A 17046-nucleotide genomic window follows, 5' to 3' on the forward strand; every position below is an offset into this window, starting at 1 on the left:
TGTTACTATTCTTTATTGATATATTCACTTGTCATTCTTACAGTACAAAGACATCCTACAACGAGATCACCTGAGTGACACACATTAAATATGACCTTTCATCCTATTCAAATATACTTTCTTATAGAGATATAGAGACAGAATATTTAAAAGCAATAATAAAGATTCCTCACAGTTAAATATATCCTGAGTATGTAATTGTTATTGTTTAGTACAGCCTGCACTCACAAATGATAACAGAAAATCTAAAAGAAGCCATCGTCCTCACAATAAGAGAGACATGTCTCTATAACATAAAGAGGCTGCATGTTGGTGGGTAGGAGCTCCTGCTTGTGTTGCAGCGGGATGTGCAGCTCTCAGTTCTCACAGCAACAGCAAACCCATGAGGAGGAACAGCAGCGGCATCATGAAGGCTGAGATCCCCTCGGCGCTCATTGATGGAGCTCCTGAAACAGCGACATGAAGATGGATGCAATGAACTCCGCACTGTGAGTGATGTACATTTACATAAACCATGCTATGTCAATTTTCAGCAGTGTCCATGTTTGTTTTTACCTGAATGGTCAGTTCTTTGCTCTTGGTCAGTTGACCCGGTCGCGGCTCTTTCAACAGCGGCCAGCTGCTCGTCTGTCATCTCCGCTTGCTGTCCACTGGTTACCATGGCAGCGTTGTCAGGTCCAAGAGACAACAGCTGATCAACATTGAGACTCTGGGGGTAAACAGAATCAACATTTATTGGCCAGTATGAGTTTTTTCAATTACACTCAATGTACACAAAGTGGACATAACAAATAGACAAATGCAGAGAAGAACAAAAGAGTGCAGTATCAGCGCTGCCATCTGCAGCACCACAGGAAGACAATCCCTCAAGTAAAATCATTTATAAATACCTTGCTAGAAGAAATAGTGTAGCATTGTTATGTAAGTATAAAGTCAGGAAAAATTAAATAAAAACACTCAATGTACTTGTTATGACAAATGCCGTCTTTCATGGTGTGATACTGTACATGTATACCTTGTATTATGACTGATGCATTAATGTATTTTAGGACCATTTACATTTTTTAACAGATTTACTTGCAGAAATGCAAAGTTGATGGAGTTGGTTGATTTTGAAATGTTTTGAGGCAGAAGTATTAAGCGTTATATAATGGGAATATATACGTTAAAACAAAAATACCTAAAGTAAAGTACTTTGACTCACAGCAAAGATGCGTGGTGGTATGAGCGCGATGCAGGGCTTGCTGATGAATGAGAAGACTGACGAGTTTAAAGAAGCAAACTCAGTTGCGTTCAGCCCAGCTGAGGAAGACACAAACAGAAGTTGCTGAGCACAAAACGAGAACCAAAACTAGTTTCTGCAGTAGATTCAAGATTCAAAGGTTTTAATGTCAAATGCTCATAAGCTACAGTGTAGAAATGGCAATGAAAATGTTATGACCAGAGCTCCTCCAACGATGCAACATATATAATAAAATACAATAACAAATAGTGTAAGAAGTCTTAATAGTCAGTAGGCAACAGTTAAAAGCACTTCTGATGAATACGACAGTGGGGTTACGTTTCCTAGAGACAACTGAAAGTAGAGGGGATTATCTAACCGGCGATGTTGCCCAGCTCAGATACGTGTGCTTCATCCCAGCTGTTAGGATTTCCAAATGCAGACACAGCGAGACGTTTCAACTCCTGTGATTTACTGTAGGAGCAGGCAACACTTCCCACTGAGCCCACAGCGTCCCTGCGACACACAAACAAACATTAGAAACTAGTCCGAGTTCTTAATTCTGCTCTTGACCAGGTGATACATACTTTGTAAACTTAAATTAAAGTATTGATAATAGTTACATTTGCTACCAAACTAATTCAGCATTTATTTAAATAAAAAGAATGAGGCCAGATAATAATAATAATAATAGGGGATAGTCATCAGAGACATAGATAGTGGAAGTTAAGGGGATATGTTTAGCTGCATATGATAAAGACAGAGTTGTTATCTTTTTCCTCCTTCTCTTGAACAATTGAAAATGACTAGTTAGTTCTGTATGGTGCACTAACTTGAAGGCGTCGATGTTCAGCTGTCTGATCTCAGTGGAGTCGAGGCCACAGATGAACCGGCTCAGCATCACCATGTCTGCTGCTTTCAGCTGCTTCACCGTCAGGTTGTTATATTTTGAAGCACCCTTCCACACCGACTCCATCTATTGAGACCATAAGTCTGGATTAGTGAACGCCACGATGATCAGTCAATGAGTATATGAAGCGGCTTCTATACTTCACCTGGGACTCATTCCAGCCACAGTTGGCAGTTTCCTCCAGAGTGTCCAATGGGAAAGGGAGCGTCTCGAGGTCTTCACTGGAGAATCCCCGAGTTAAACATCCCAACTGCTTCACCTCACTCTCAGTTATCTCTGGAACCAAGTTCTGTGAAAAACACACACACACCTACATGTTTTACACCTTTACCCAGAGAGTGATAGTGCTGAACAAAGGTTTATGATCCCTATTTTGAAGGAGTTCTGTACTTGGATTATTCTGGATGTTGAAGTTTTAAATCTTATGTAGATCAAGTAGGAGTTGTTTAAAAGGAAGACACCAGATTCATAATATATCATGTTGACCTTTGACTGCAGAGGGAGTTTGAGCATTTGCTTAGTTTAACTGAGTTACTGTAGACAGTGGTAATTCCTTTTTGTCTATAAGCACTGTACCTTATCTATTTTGCTTTTGAGCACGGCCAGTTGATCTGCGTTGTAGTCAGAGACATCTCCAAGAGTTTCTACAGTAGCAAGGAAGGTTTGGTCTGACATCCCATCCAGCTGTTCGACTGACCAGTAGACGTTATTCATTCCCAGTTCTTCAATCATCTCCGCAGTGACTTGTTCGGCTATGAGAGACAAGAAAGAAACAAATAGAGGTTGAGAAAAGGAGCAGTCAGTAGAAGAATGCACCAAACACCTGTGTGTGACGTCCTCACCTGCTCTCTTTTTACGTGCTGCATTTGATGCGGTTGTGGTGAGATCAAAGATTTTCTTTCCCAGGGCTTTGGAGGTGTGTTTGAGTTTCGACTTCAAGAAATAGAGAACATCCTTCAACCAAGGCTGCCCGATAGAGAGAGAAAGAGAGAGAATATAGGTCAGAAGGCGTCATGAGAATTACTTTCACAAATAATAGTGAAGGAGAAGACCCAAGAACACCTTATTGGGCAGAGTGGATATCTTATTGTCATCCAAAAGGACCAAAGCACCAAGTTCTTCCATAGTCTCTGCTGACCAATTAGATGGATCCCTGCAGGAGATTTAAAACATGCATCATCGAAAAAGCTTTTTTTGCAATAATTTAGGCTTTCACAGGGATTATTTCTTACCCAAAAGTCTCGTTGACCAGCTGAACCAAATCTGCCACGTGGCGACGGGGAATTTGCTGACAGGAAGCCATGGCACGGAGGCTGGATTTGAGGACTTCAGGGGCCATGAGGGGGCCTCTCATGAGTTTCAGTTGGGCAGGCGAAAGCTCACACAAAAAAGGTCCAAGCCTGGACACATCCTCCTCGGTCAACATAGATAAGTCTGTCCCCTGCAGATACACAGCGAATATCTCATTGTTGCACAAACTGGACTCAAGTGATAATGTGTGTGGGGAACCGGCAGGTGACAATTCAAAGAGAAAACCTGAACAATAAATAAGCAGAGAAACATAATGAATGCTTCTCACTTTAAGGCTTGTTGAATCTATGATGTGATCTTCACAGTCAGACCTCAACTCAAAAATACCAATCAAACTGTTGAGACCAGTGTGTTACACTGACATCACCATCAAAACACCAAATGAGGAAATGTCTTTTGTACTGGACAAATGTATGCTAAGGAGCCATTTATGTTGCTCTCTTGAGTGTTTAGGCTTTTCCTTTAAGTTGTCTGTATCCTTGTTGTGTGTACATTAGCCAGGCAACGCAGAGCTCTCTCGGTGAATGCGGGGCGAGACAGGGAACGTTGAGGTAATGAGCTCAGGTCGGCCTCTTCTATCTTGTAGAGTAAGGTGGGACACACAGAGTCAGGCAAATCCTCCACCTTCGAAGGCCTGTAAGAAAAAGATAGAGAGATAGAGACCAGTAACATTTAATTACTTACTCCTTCAAACAAAGTGAAATAAATAAAAGACTGTTTATTTACGGCAGCCGAAGGAGTAAGCATGTGGAGATGTTTTTCATCTCCTCCTCAGTGATGGTTTTGAAGTAGTCAGCTCTCTCTTTCTCCAAAGAAGCAAACAGCTTTCGGGCAGCGCATCCTGCCTGGAAACAGATATTCGTAATCCATTGGTATGCTCCACACATGTTTTATTCACATATGTGTGTACATTGTATGACGTAAATACATACCTGGCGTTTGGAGAGCCACTGCGGATCCTCTGTTACAGCCTGACCCATGTCCCCAGTATCACTGTCTGATACGTCGTCGATCATCTCACAGGTTATTCCCTGCATCACTGAGCGCAGCTTCTTAACTCTGTCAAGTGAATGTAAGTCATTGCAAACACTGTTACAAGAACACACAGATAAAATAACCAAGTAATATGTCTTTGTAAAGGTTTTCTTATAATATTTTTATTGTGGATACTCAGAAGTGATGATTTAAGTCAAGGGTCATTTGTTTCCAACATGAAGACAGTGTTTTCTGCTAATGTAACAACCAATATTTCAATATGATAACAACATTTATGATTATCGAAGATTTCAGAGGATTATAGTTGTTAGTTGTTTATTTTAATATTTAATGTTACTTCAATGTTACAAGACCTACCAGGTGTTTAAATACTTGAATGTCCTTGAAAGCCTCTCAGTAGAAACCCATGTTAGCTTTGTCAGATGTTCATATAGCAAGCTTTTGTATTGCATTGTATTAAATATGGTTTGTTCACAGCTGTTTATATCTCACCTATACCAAAACTTATTTCCATTAAGTATCTTTTTAGCCAGGAAAGCTGCCTAAAGAACAGGAAAGAAAGACAAAAAAAGTTCACAACAAATTCACCATATTTTTTGTAAATACATCCAATAACTTCATAAGTGATACATTTATGAAAGCTATTGTACTCCAGCTTAGTTAATTAATCAGGAACAGTTACATGGAAGAAGCCAGATAATTCAGAGTGTGTTAAAAATATAAAAACATAATTAAATGTGATAACAATTGTGTGCTTTTGGAGCAAGGAGGTATGCAGGGGCTTCACCTGTGAGCGACTCCATGTTTTATCCCCCACTTGATCCAAAGAGACGATGTTTGCTTCAACTAGCGTGCTTAGAGGAAGACTGCTGAGCAAACGGCCGGACAGCTTCTGCACCAGCAGTGAGGGAGCCACGTCTCCAAGCAGCTGAAGGCAAACACTCAATTACTTTTCATAATATATCAACAGTATTTATAAATGGTATTAGACGGAGATGGGAAAGTAACTAAGTACATTAATTATGTACTTAATTACAATTTTGAGATACTTGTTCTTTACTTGAGTATTTCCATTGTATGCTACTTTGTACTTCTACTCCACTACAATTATTTTGTACATTTAGTTACAGATTTGGATGGCCTACCCTGCAGCATACAGAGTGATTAAAACTAGCTGCACCTTTACCAGCTTTGATAAACACTTTAATGCATCAATAATTATAATCAAAACATATCATATATATTTTTCTGAAATGTACCAATCGGCATACTGAGTAAGTATATTTTGAAGCCAATACTTTTGTACTTTACGTGAGTAACATTTTGAATGCAGGACTTTTACTTGTAACAGAGTATTTCTACACTCTGGTACTTTTACTTTTACTTAAGTATAAGGTCTGAGTACTTCTCCCACCTCTTATTACAGTTAACAAGACATATACTTTTTTTTATTTAACATTACAATTTAAGATTTTTTTCATTTAAACATTTACATTTTCCTCAACAGGCAGTACTCATCAGATTCAGAGTTTGTCTTAATCAAATGTAAATGTAGCTTTATTTCCTGCTTCTCCTTCCTCACCTCCTGCAGCATGGCCATCCGCTGCCCCTTCCTCATCCTCTGGGCGATGTTCTTCATCCCCTCTGTGTCATTCAGGATCTCCTTGACATGCTTAAATGCACAACTTGGCAAACCTTCTGCAACTGACTTTAAGGCCAACAGATCCTGACCGGACATACTTTTGTTGCACTAAGACAAAGCAGAAGGAGATCATGAGATACTACATTAAAAACAAACATCCTGAATATGACAACATAACAAACATCCCAAAAAATACCAATCCTGTTAGGAGAGCTGCAGTCTGGCAACATAATAGGATTTTACCTGCCACACACACACACACACACACACACACACACACACACACACACACACACACACACACACACACACACACACACACACACCACACACACACACACACACACACACACACACACACACACACACACACACACACACACACCCCCCCCCCCCACTATGCTAGGCAGGTGTTACTTTTTTGTATATATGGTCATACCAATAAAGCTCATTTGAATTAAGAGACTATCTTCCAGCAGCAGGCAGGCTCACCTTCTTGTCCTGCAGTTTCTTTCCTATGGCGCGCATCTGGGCCCGTGTCCATTGGACGCTGGATCCCAGATTTGTGACGATGTCTTTGAGATCTGCTTTAGAAATCTTAGAAAGATCTGAGGAAGTCAAGAAGGCAACACTCTTGCCCAACTTTTGTAGTCCTCTAATGTCGGTTGCATTTGAAAAAACTGCCTTGACAAGACGCTTCTTCATCTGGAGTCAGGGAGGACAAAAGAAACAAAAAGTATTAAAGAGATTACTCTTACTTGAAATGTTACCATTGTCCCATCTGGGGGGGGGGGGGGGGGGGTCATTAATAACCCCCTCAGTAATTAGGAGCGGGGTATACCTGCTTGATTTTGGGGTTGCCGTCGTCACAGCTGTCGAGCTCAGAGAGGAGTTTTTGGCTGAGGTCAGGATCCAAATCTGGAGCATTGGAAACATGACAGGCCAGTATGCCGAGCCTGATGAGATAAAAAGCAAAAAAAGTAGTGATTAATCCAACCTTGAAATCAGCCCTCTATAATGTCAGCTACTTTAATTTGTATAGCAAATAATTATGATACATGTATTGTTCTCTCTGTCATATTGAGTGTCTGTCTGTTAATGATATCTCTCTTGTCTGTTAAAACATTCCTTCCTTACAAAACTCCAAAAGCTCCCTCATTCAGAGTAATCACTGAGTAGGAATCAATGACAAATGTCCATCTGCCCTCTTCAGTTTCACCACATGATAGAGTTTCTATCTTTCAGGATTTACCTTTGTAACTTTGTTTTTTTAGGCACTAAATAAATACATTCTATGACTTTGGTTCGACACTAATCGACACACATTCATGCATGAATACACACTTGTCCACATTCTTAGAAAACTCATTTGTCCCGAAGCATTCTTGAAATCTTTTGAGAAACTTCCTTCCCAGGCTGGGATTCATGTTGCTGACCATGTTCGTGGCTACTTTAAACTTTCGTAAGCGGAAGAATTCACACAGCTAGAAGAGAAAGTGAAGGAAACGAATCAGCAAAGACACAAATAAAAAATGGGTTAATTGGCTTTTCTTCTTTGCAGAACCCCCACCTCTTCCTTGGGAGCAGAATCAACATCCTTTGGTGCTAACTTGGCGATGTAAGGTCCCATCATGTTCAATGTGTCCAAGTCCAGCCATTTTCTTTTAGGGTTGCAGCGCTCCATCAAACCTGCAGATGAAATGAGGCAATCTTAAGTCGCATTCAACAAAGGTACTGGAAAGAGGTCATGTTCTGTGATTTGCATGATTTTCCATGATGTCCTTTCCAGTTTTATTATTAGTTGTTCAATGACATGATTCTCCACCTGCTTTGTATGATTTGCATATAAGAGGCTTGTCCAGCTCCCACTCTAACACACCCTGACTGTCTATTGTTGTCATCCTTTCTTTTATTTCAGATGCTTGGTTCGCCTTGCTTTTTGTTCTCTATACCTCCATCTTTCTTCCCCTCTGATTGTGTTTCCCTCTGTGCTGCCACTTCTACTTTATTAGGTACTACCCTCTGTCCCTTTCACTTCGTGCCACCTATATTTTCTTACTTCTCTGCCCTCTTTCTTTCCTCTTTCTATTTAACATAAGAGTGACATTTTCTCCACTTCTTAGTGAATGGATTGTATTGAAATGTTTGACGGTTATTGTGAAAAAAGGTTACTGAATCCAATGGCTTTATCTCTTTTCTTACTTGATCTTTGATCAGCTGCTGGCCTTGTTGTACAGTTGAAGTATTTCTCCATGATCTGCTCTTTCTCCCATTTTACCACCTGAGTTGTTTGGTCTTCAGACATGCCAACAAATGTCTCCTTCAGCATGTCCAACCTGGAACAAATGACCAATTTTGCACTTTTAAGAAAAGTTGATGAGAGACAGTGGAGAAGGCAGTTGCATAAATCCAAACTCACAACTTTTTCAGGTTTTGGCCCTCTCCTACATAACTAGGAAGTTTCATTCCTAGAGCAGGTTTGGAGGCCCCCAACAGCGTGTCATATTCCTCTGACGTCATGTTCTCACTCTGTTTGGTCAACATCTCCCAGGAGATAGAGGCCAAAATCGCTTGCATGTGACATGAAGATGCCATCTGAGGGAAATAAGATAGATGGTAGGATGTATTAGACTACCATAGAGCTGCACTTGTTAATGCATCATGTTTTATTTTTTACAAGATCTTGGCATTAGTGGGGAATACTGACGGAGGAGTTCCGCATCTGCTTGATTGTGGCTAGAAGACATTTCTTGTTTATCTAAAATGAGAGAAACAAAGAGTTGAACAACACATACACCTAATGATGAATACAATTACTCATCAACCGTCAAGATAGCAATTTTAAAGATTAAAATAAACAATAACAGTAATCCTTTTTGTTGTCTGAATACATCTTTTGTGGTTTAAGTGATCCTATGTTTGTTTATTCTTATTATATGTTGTCCATGGTTTATTCACACCATTACATCCACTTGTGGGTCTTTGTTGGAAGAGCCTGAAACCATGCTTTCCAGGTCCGCCTTTGCCGAGTCACTGAGAGAAATGAGGGTTAAAAAAAATAATGTGGTGAGTAAAAAACAGTTTAAAATACTTGGTTTTGTGTTTTACTGCTGATTAATGTCTGTCATTACTTTGCTTCATATACATCCTGCACAGTCAACCATAGTCTTCCACTTTTCACCACTAATAAAGCAGTTTGGGTTAAACACCTTGGTTAGGATGGTTTCAACAACAATAGATTGTTGATTATTCAGATTATTTTGTAGCCAAATAGTTTGAAAAAATAAAAAGGCAGCTCAGCATTTGAACAGGTCCAGGAAATGAACCGAACACACAGCAGGGACACACACAGACACACAGAATTACCAATTCTCGAAGAGAGTTATCGGCAGCATCTTAGGCTCCGGATACCCTGTAAAACAGCATCCCTCATAATAATATGTTGCACAGTTAAAACACATCAGGACTCGGCTAGTGTTGAGTATTTGCCATGTATTCGCTTTGACTCGGGTTACAGAGGGCACTTTACATGCAAACATACACTGCCTTTGTTCAGTGAATCAGCATTGTCTAATGTTACACACATGTGCGCACACACACACACACACATACACACACACACACACACACACACACACACACACATACACACACACACACACACACACAACAATTATAGTGTATTGAGCGTGAGCGTTCCCTCACCATTTTTCAGGCACTTCTTCATCTGATGAAACAACAACAGACACAACATCCTCAAATGTTAAAGGTTAGAAATGATTAACTGTATACAGTAGTTCAACAAAACAAAGTATGAGATTACTAAAACAATGTGAAAACAGGAAGCAGCAACATGATGGCTGTGATTGAGTGTAAGCTTTATATACAATCTATGAGTGTAAGGCACAACGTGTGTTCATGAAGCTGAAAGGCCTGCAATACAAGTGATGTGTTGGCCATATTACAAAACAAATGTTCTCTCTGTGACAAAACCGAAATAACCTTTTTTTATCATACTTTTTCTAAACTTGATGATTTTATAAATAAAAAGATTTTGAGATAAAACACTTTCTACCAAAGTACTTCAAATATGTTTTGTATGGCAACAAACGGGTTAAAAAACAATGAGAACGCATTCACATTCAAATATTCAAACCAAATCAGAAGAGCCACTTTGCTTGCCCTTATATGTTCGTAATAACTTTAACTCACTGTCCTATTTTATTTAAGAATGACTCTTTTGACTAAAGCTTTTCACAGTCTTAATGTGATGATGAAATATTCTCTTTTTAAGAAGAAAAAACGGTGACTATAAAGATAATGTGTTGGACTTGATGAAGAGAGAAATGACTTACCAGTATCCTGGAAATGTCTTCAGGATTCCCATCTGGTGGCTTAGCTGAAAATGTAGTAATAAATAGTTATATAAAAAACACAAGTTTTTTTGTACACATAAATAAAATGCCTGGAGAAGTTGCAGGTGATGGTGTTGATGCTTACCCAAGGCTGCACACGCCAAGATGAGAAGAAAGCAACATGTTCCTCCTTTAGGAGCCATGGTGAAAAGACCTGCCAGCCTGTCTGTTGAACGCAAGTAAACAATTCAATGAGAGCATTAATAGGAACAAATATTAAAAGGGAATCATTTGAACTCCTTGTACTTTGTGGTGATACATTTTTTCCCCTAAACAGTAGGTTAATGGGTTTTGTAATTATGTCTCTCTTTGTTATGGAACCTGTCTCCATGACTCCCCCTCCAGTTTTCTGATTTCCTCCTTTGAGGATTTGTGATGTAGTTACCACTTGTGTTTCTCCTCCTCAGGGAAGCTTATTGGACTTCAGAGAATGGCTGTGAAAAACATGTTTGGTAATTTACACGATGTTCCTCTCTTTCTCCCCTCTTACTCGATCACTTCTGCTGCATTCACTTAAATGTTATGTTCCTCATTTCTCTTTCTCACGCATTGGTGATAACTATCACGCATTTGCATGATGCTATTTTGACTCCATTTGTATACTTTCCCTTGATTTGACTTCTCATTAAATGTGCCAAATGATGACAAGGCATTGTTAGAGTTAACAAATATTACACTAAAGATTGTAATGCAATATTATTATTTTGCTTGGTAATCATAGATATAAATCTTTCATCAAGGATTAAAAAATAACTATTAAAACGTACAAAAATAAGTGTAGTATACATGTAAATGTCACAGCTTCAATGTAATAAGTTTGCAATCCAGGGTTAACGTATATATTTAATATTCTATCCGTCACATACTTATGTATATATAATACCTTGCTTTATATCATTGTTAATTTGTAAATTCAACATGTATATTTTCTACTTTCTTGTTTATTTCTTGTTTTTTTTAATGTGTATATGCCATGTCTTTTTATGCTGCTGCAACACAAACATTTCCCAAATTGGGATCAATAAAGTAATATCTTATCTTATATAGACTTCTTGCATTATTTTTCATTTGTATTTTATGATATATGTTGCATCGTTGGAGGAGCTCGGGTCATAAGATTTTCATTGCCATTTCTACACTGTAGCTTATGTGCATATGCCATTAAAACCTTTGAGTTATGTCTCTCAAAGGAAACGAAAAACGAAATTCATAAATATATACATTTGTTTTTACTTACCAAATCTATGTCAGCTCCCAGGCAGATTTCAGAATCAACAAAAAAAAACAAGATTTAGAGAAAAGTGAGAGATGTTCCTCGTCCTCTCTATCCTGTCTGATGTGGGTTGGCTCAATGGTTACCTGTCCTCAACTGAGGCAAAGCAGGTACGTGCTTTTAAGAGATGCTGTGTGTGTGTGTGTGTTTGCGTGTGTGTGTGTGTGTGCGTCTCATGAGAGAGAAACAGAAACGCATTATGCATTATTCATGAAGTGAACACACCTTTATAGCTACATTGCAGCTCCTATTTTAATGTTTTAAAAAACAGAACAAACCAGACACTACAAGCTGACAATAGATCACATAGGATTGAGTTGAGATCAGATGCACATTTGTACATTTATTTTGGAGGTTGTATGATTGGATGTTCTGATAATTCGTCAGATTAAACATTATTTTAAATGAAAGCAGGAAAAGATGGACACACTTATAAAACCACAAACAACAACCATATAAAGTAAAGGTAAAGTAAAGGCTTTATTTACACAATCCATAAAGCAAGTGGGCAAACACAAGCTCCTGAATACAGAGCCGTGACAACCGAAACCGAGCACATTTGAATATTAAGGTCGTTGTAGAAGTAGGATTAGGTGAAACGGTGGAGTTGAATAGAACACACACACATTTATCTGAAAGAAAAATTCTTTAATCTTTTTGCAATCTATAACTTTTCCTTGTCCTTACTTTCAATGGCACAAACACGAACATATGTTTAAAAAATGAACAAGAGATGTAAAAACACAAGAGAAAGACTTTAAGACAGATTTCAAAATTAGAAAGACGAAAACTGCAGCATCATCATGAAATATTTAGGTGAAATAAATCAGTGTTGACTGGCCCATATCCAGATCAATGCGGACTATAACAGCTGTGTGCCCACAACGCAGGCCACATAGATAGTTCTGGTGAAATAGTTGTTGAAAGCAGTAAACACAAAATGCAGCCTTGATATCATATTGGTGATGCGGCCAACAGCACAGTGTAACGTATGTGTGAGACCCTCAGGACATCCTCTCCTCATTAACCTTTTAATCACTCTTATTAGGAAATGCAGTTAGCATCTTCCCCATCTGTTGGCTTCCTGCATGTGTATGATGGGGAATCGGACAATAACGCTATCAAGTGGACGGACGTAAATGTATTTCTGTCTTTGTTTTGACTAAAGATAGAGTCCATACATGTGTTGCTCTGAACAGAGAAGGCACAAAGGGGAAGCACTGTGACTGTTGGGTGTGTTTCACTCCATGTTTCCTTCCATTTTGGAGCCGATTAACACATGAAGGTCTGGATTGGTGAAGTGATCTGGCATGAAAACATTGACAGGTATTAGTGGTTTAAAATGAGCATGTATATCTTGACAGTATTGTTAATTTGGATTGTGATAACCATGGCAGCAACTATTCCTGGGGTACATTTAAGGCTAACATCACAAGGCTAACAACATCTCGTATTTTTCTACAGTGCTTTTTAGTCCATTCCTCATAATTTCTCCTCAGCCATATTCCTATTCCTTCAAATTACATTTGAATTTCAACCCATTAGATGCACTTTTTGATGCCCACCAAGAGTCGTTTTGACGTATTTGTATGGGTCAACACATGGTGTGTGTGTGTGTGTGTGTGTGTGTGTGTGTGTGTGTGTGTGTGTGTGTGTGTGTGTGTGTGTGTGTGTGTGCCTCACCTGCAGCGAAATCCCGGATGTCCGCAGGCCTTTTTAGAAGCACATCTCTGTGAGAGGAGGACAAGAAATGTGATTAGTAACTTTACAACTGCAGTACAAAGTATATTGAGGAGACACCCTTTGAGTGTTTACAATAAAGAGTTCACCTTCAAATGTGATCAACTGATATTACTAGTCAGATACACTCATTGTCGGAGGCAGATTCTAAAGTATCTTAAAATACATCGCCTGTTTCTTTCAAATAAGCTGCAAGATACATCAATACAAGGTTTGTATTCGTTACTCTTGAGGTGGACAATGCTCGTTGCCAAGAGTGTTCAGCATGTACTGTAAGGGCGGTAAGACGAGCAATTTGTCTAAACATTTAGCAAAAGTGCTCCACATTCAGACGGAGAAATGCACCGGGTTCCACTGTCTTTCTAGTAGCTCTGTAGCCCCATCCACGAGAAACGTTTCCACATCAGGTGTTCTGTATGCTAGCAGCAACACACAGAGTTAACACAATTATACAAACATGGGTTAATGATTAGAGGTAACTGAGTTACTCTTTATTTTGTTAAAGTTTCAGCTATTCTGTTTACAGTTCTGTCATCAGATTATTTAATATTTGTTAAAACATTGTTGTTTATTTTGATGTGAAATATTATTTATTTAATTTAAATAAAAAGCAATGTTAATTTTGTTCACAATTTGTTAAGTTAATTTAATAATATATGTATTTTTGAATCAAGTATTCATCTTTATTGTCTTCATTGTTAGTTTCCACATGCCTAAAACAACCTCAAGCTAAATCTAATAGTTGATTAATCGTTTCATTAATCGATTATCAAATTAGTCGTTTGTTGCAGCCCTATTATCCCATGTATAAATAAAACGTGTTATTCAGCAACCCTTGCAATTTGGGATTTTATTTTTGGTTGGTAGACCTCGGTGAGCTGGTCATTTCAAAAGTAGTTCACCAGCCCAAAAAGTGTGGGCACCCCTGTTCTACTGCAACACTCCCCACACGCACACACTGTTACAATGAAGGCTCGATAATCAGCTCACGACATATAGGTGTCAGCAGGGGTAAAGTGCTATTTTTACAAGTGGGGTGTGGACCTCACCTCCTCTAGTGGGGTCCGGTTAGGGCATGCTTCCCCGGGAAGATTTTTTAAAAATATTGAAGTTAAGCATCAATCTGGTGCACTTTGAGAGCAACATTAAGAGATCTATGGATACATCTCTCAACAACACCCATATGAAACAGAACTGTAAACAGATTTTCTATTTCTTTATAGATATTTTACAAATCACTCCCCTTTTAAAACAAACCGTTTGAGACCCACTGAGATAACTAGACTAAAGTTAACTATCTAAACACTGTTTAGAGTCCTTTACTTCACCTGAGCTGAGGTTATCTGAGACTCTCAGTCTGACAGGAGAGAGTTCTCCCTCCACCTTGTTGTTGAAAAAGCTCCTTATATCCGTTAGCTTGGCTAGCTAACACCAGATGCTAACCACAACGATCTCCAGTAGATACCATAGGTAGATACCCACCGGTGCGCGAGCTCTCGCTCGCTCGCGCACGCACACAAAATGGCTCGTGCCACACACACACAGCAGAGCTTGAATGAAACACAGAGACCCAGAAGTAAGCTACTTGTATTCACGAGGCTATGCTATTATGTGCAGAATCCCTCTCGCTTTCAGGTGGTTTTGATTGAGTGTCCACACGTGGACGTTTAAGGACTAAAAAACGATCACTTTGCTGTTAGCAAATAATTTGGCGCTCTAGCTAACAGGAAGTCAATCAAGTGTCACAAAGTAATTTAGCCTATGGGTAGGTCAAAAATCGAATGGGTGCTGGCCATTGGCCTAATCATATCACCTGTGTTGGCTTTATGTTTTTGGTAAAACATGTGTTTGTTTCACATTTGCATTAATATAATCAATATTTTTTCTAATTTAATTTAATAAAAATTATTTTCGAAAAAAAACACATTTCTTGGGGGTTCTTAGGGGGTGCTTTGGCAATCCTGGGGGGTGCTTCAGCACCCCCTAGCTCCCCCCTGGCGCCGCCCCTGGTTTGAAGTTACTTTGTATAGCATCTGATACAAATCATAAAAAGTCAGTATGTCATAATAATCATAAAAATGCATATTATAATTGATTAGAAAAATAATAAAAAATAAAAGTCATTGTTGGGTATAAGAACAAGAAAAAACATGATACTATAGCATATCAGACAGACCCTTTAACCCTGACGAGAAGATAAGTCCTGTTCACATGGGCACACACAACACTCATTTGTGATATATAGGCTACAATGAATTGTTCAGTCTCTATCCCAAATAGGCTACTATCAGCAGACACAGAGAGCAAAGAACAGTTGGTTTAATGTAAGTTAACTAACCTTAAAAAGTCACCTATCAATACCTCCATCTCTGGATGTGATCTCAAATACTTCTCATTGTTAATTCTCGTCTTGATCTAAAAAGAAAAAGCATTTCAGGTTAGTCAACAACATACAAATCCAGCTGCGGGTTGTGGCTGTGTGTGAATGACACACTGTTACCTTGAACTGTCGAAGTTTCTCCTGCTGATCAGCAGTTAATACACCAACGTCCAGTTTAGCTAAATCCCCTTTTCCAGACATATTTTCTCTACAAATGTTGGTCTAATGTATCACCTTACAGACCGGAGCCATGTCACGATCAGATCTGTCCACCTGTTACTGACATGGCTGCTGCTCACAACTGTTACTATGGAAACAACCTCCAACAACTAACGGCTGCGTCCGCTAGGCGGCAGCAGAAGACAAAAAAAGGACTAACATTTCTGCAAATGTGTGAGTTTTCAGTCACCCACCCTTTTCAATACAAGGACGGACTGTTGTATCCTCGCTAAAGATTTATGGGATTTTTATTTTATTATTAATAAATGCTGTAATTATTGTTGTATGAGTGTTATTAACCAAAACGTAATGTATCACTTTCTGTGTGAGGAGGGGTTGTGGGGTTTGTATTGTACAGGACTTTGGGTTGCATTTTACTTTCGATCAATCACAGTTAATATACACAATTCAACATTATAGAATGAGCAACCATGGGGATAAATGTGTGTATTGTTTCTTGACAGTCTTTCTAATATGTCTTTAACTTGTAGTCCATCAGGACAACATTCATTTGTGCTATTGAATCCTTTTTTGGAAGCTCAAGCACCTTCAGGGTGACGGTTTTTTTGTTCTCTCTTTTCTGTCGGTTTCAGAAATACATCATATGAAAACTGCAGTGTTATGTCAGCTTAGCTTAGACCTTTTTTAAAGTTACATTTTTGGACTCTTCTGTAATATTGCAGTAAAACACCATGGCAGCTGAAGTGCTGTTTCAACACTGACAGTCACCATTCAACTTTTTAAATGTATAACACCACAACAAGTCCTATAGGATGGGTTTTTGCCTAAAGAAAACATTTAAGAGGCTGGGTGATTAGGGAACTGTTCTAGCTTCAGTATATTGAGACTGAAAACTATTTTAAAATGCTTTTTGACTTTCAGTATTCCAGCATGGCAGTATTCAGCTGCTATTTGGGGCCTCAAGGCTAAAATGAGCC

General features: G+C 38.9%; 2 protein-coding genes across 2 annotated transcripts; both read right to left on the minus strand.

Moving 5' to 3' along the window:
* Nucleotides 1–11868, minus strand: otoa (otoancorin). The gene is made up of 29 exons (XM_034228278.1): nucleotides 11734–11868; nucleotides 10582–10662; nucleotides 10437–10480; nucleotides 9787–9808; nucleotides 9448–9493; nucleotides 9042–9114; nucleotides 8789–8839; nucleotides 8501–8676; nucleotides 8284–8417; nucleotides 7652–7770; nucleotides 7426–7565; nucleotides 6923–7037; nucleotides 6574–6786; nucleotides 6022–6189; nucleotides 5227–5367; nucleotides 4932–4981; nucleotides 4376–4502; nucleotides 4170–4288; nucleotides 3936–4077; nucleotides 3365–3573; nucleotides 3195–3285; nucleotides 2975–3098; nucleotides 2709–2884; nucleotides 2278–2421; nucleotides 2056–2198; nucleotides 1602–1738; nucleotides 1205–1302; nucleotides 556–709; nucleotides 1–446 (listed from the first exon to the last, which is right to left on the minus strand). Exons 2-29 carry the CDS (start codon nucleotides 10637–10639, stop codon nucleotides 364–366), a joined length of 3297 nt encoding a protein of 1098 aa, XP_034084169.1. The 5' UTR covers nucleotides 10640–10662; nucleotides 11734–11868; the 3' UTR covers nucleotides 1–363.
* Nucleotides 11869–12225: 357 nt separating this feature from the next.
* LOC117554087 (RIIa domain-containing protein 1) lies at nucleotides 12226–16978 on the minus strand. The gene is made up of 4 exons (XM_034228327.1): nucleotides 16010–16978; nucleotides 15848–15924; nucleotides 13453–13499; nucleotides 12226–13074 (listed from the first exon to the last, which is right to left on the minus strand). The coding sequence occupies exons 1-4, from the start codon at nucleotides 16088–16090 to the stop codon at nucleotides 13010–13012; spliced, it is 270 nt and encodes an 89-aa protein (XP_034084218.1). The 5' UTR covers nucleotides 16091–16978; the 3' UTR covers nucleotides 12226–13009.
* Between the last annotated feature and the right edge of the window lie 68 nt (nucleotides 16979–17046).

This window comes from Gymnodraco acuticeps, unplaced genomic scaffold (assembly GCF_902827175.1).
Source record: "Gymnodraco acuticeps unplaced genomic scaffold, fGymAcu1.1, whole genome shotgun sequence".
NCBI classification, from domain to species: Eukaryota; Metazoa; Chordata; class Actinopteri; order Perciformes; family Bathydraconidae; genus Gymnodraco; species Gymnodraco acuticeps.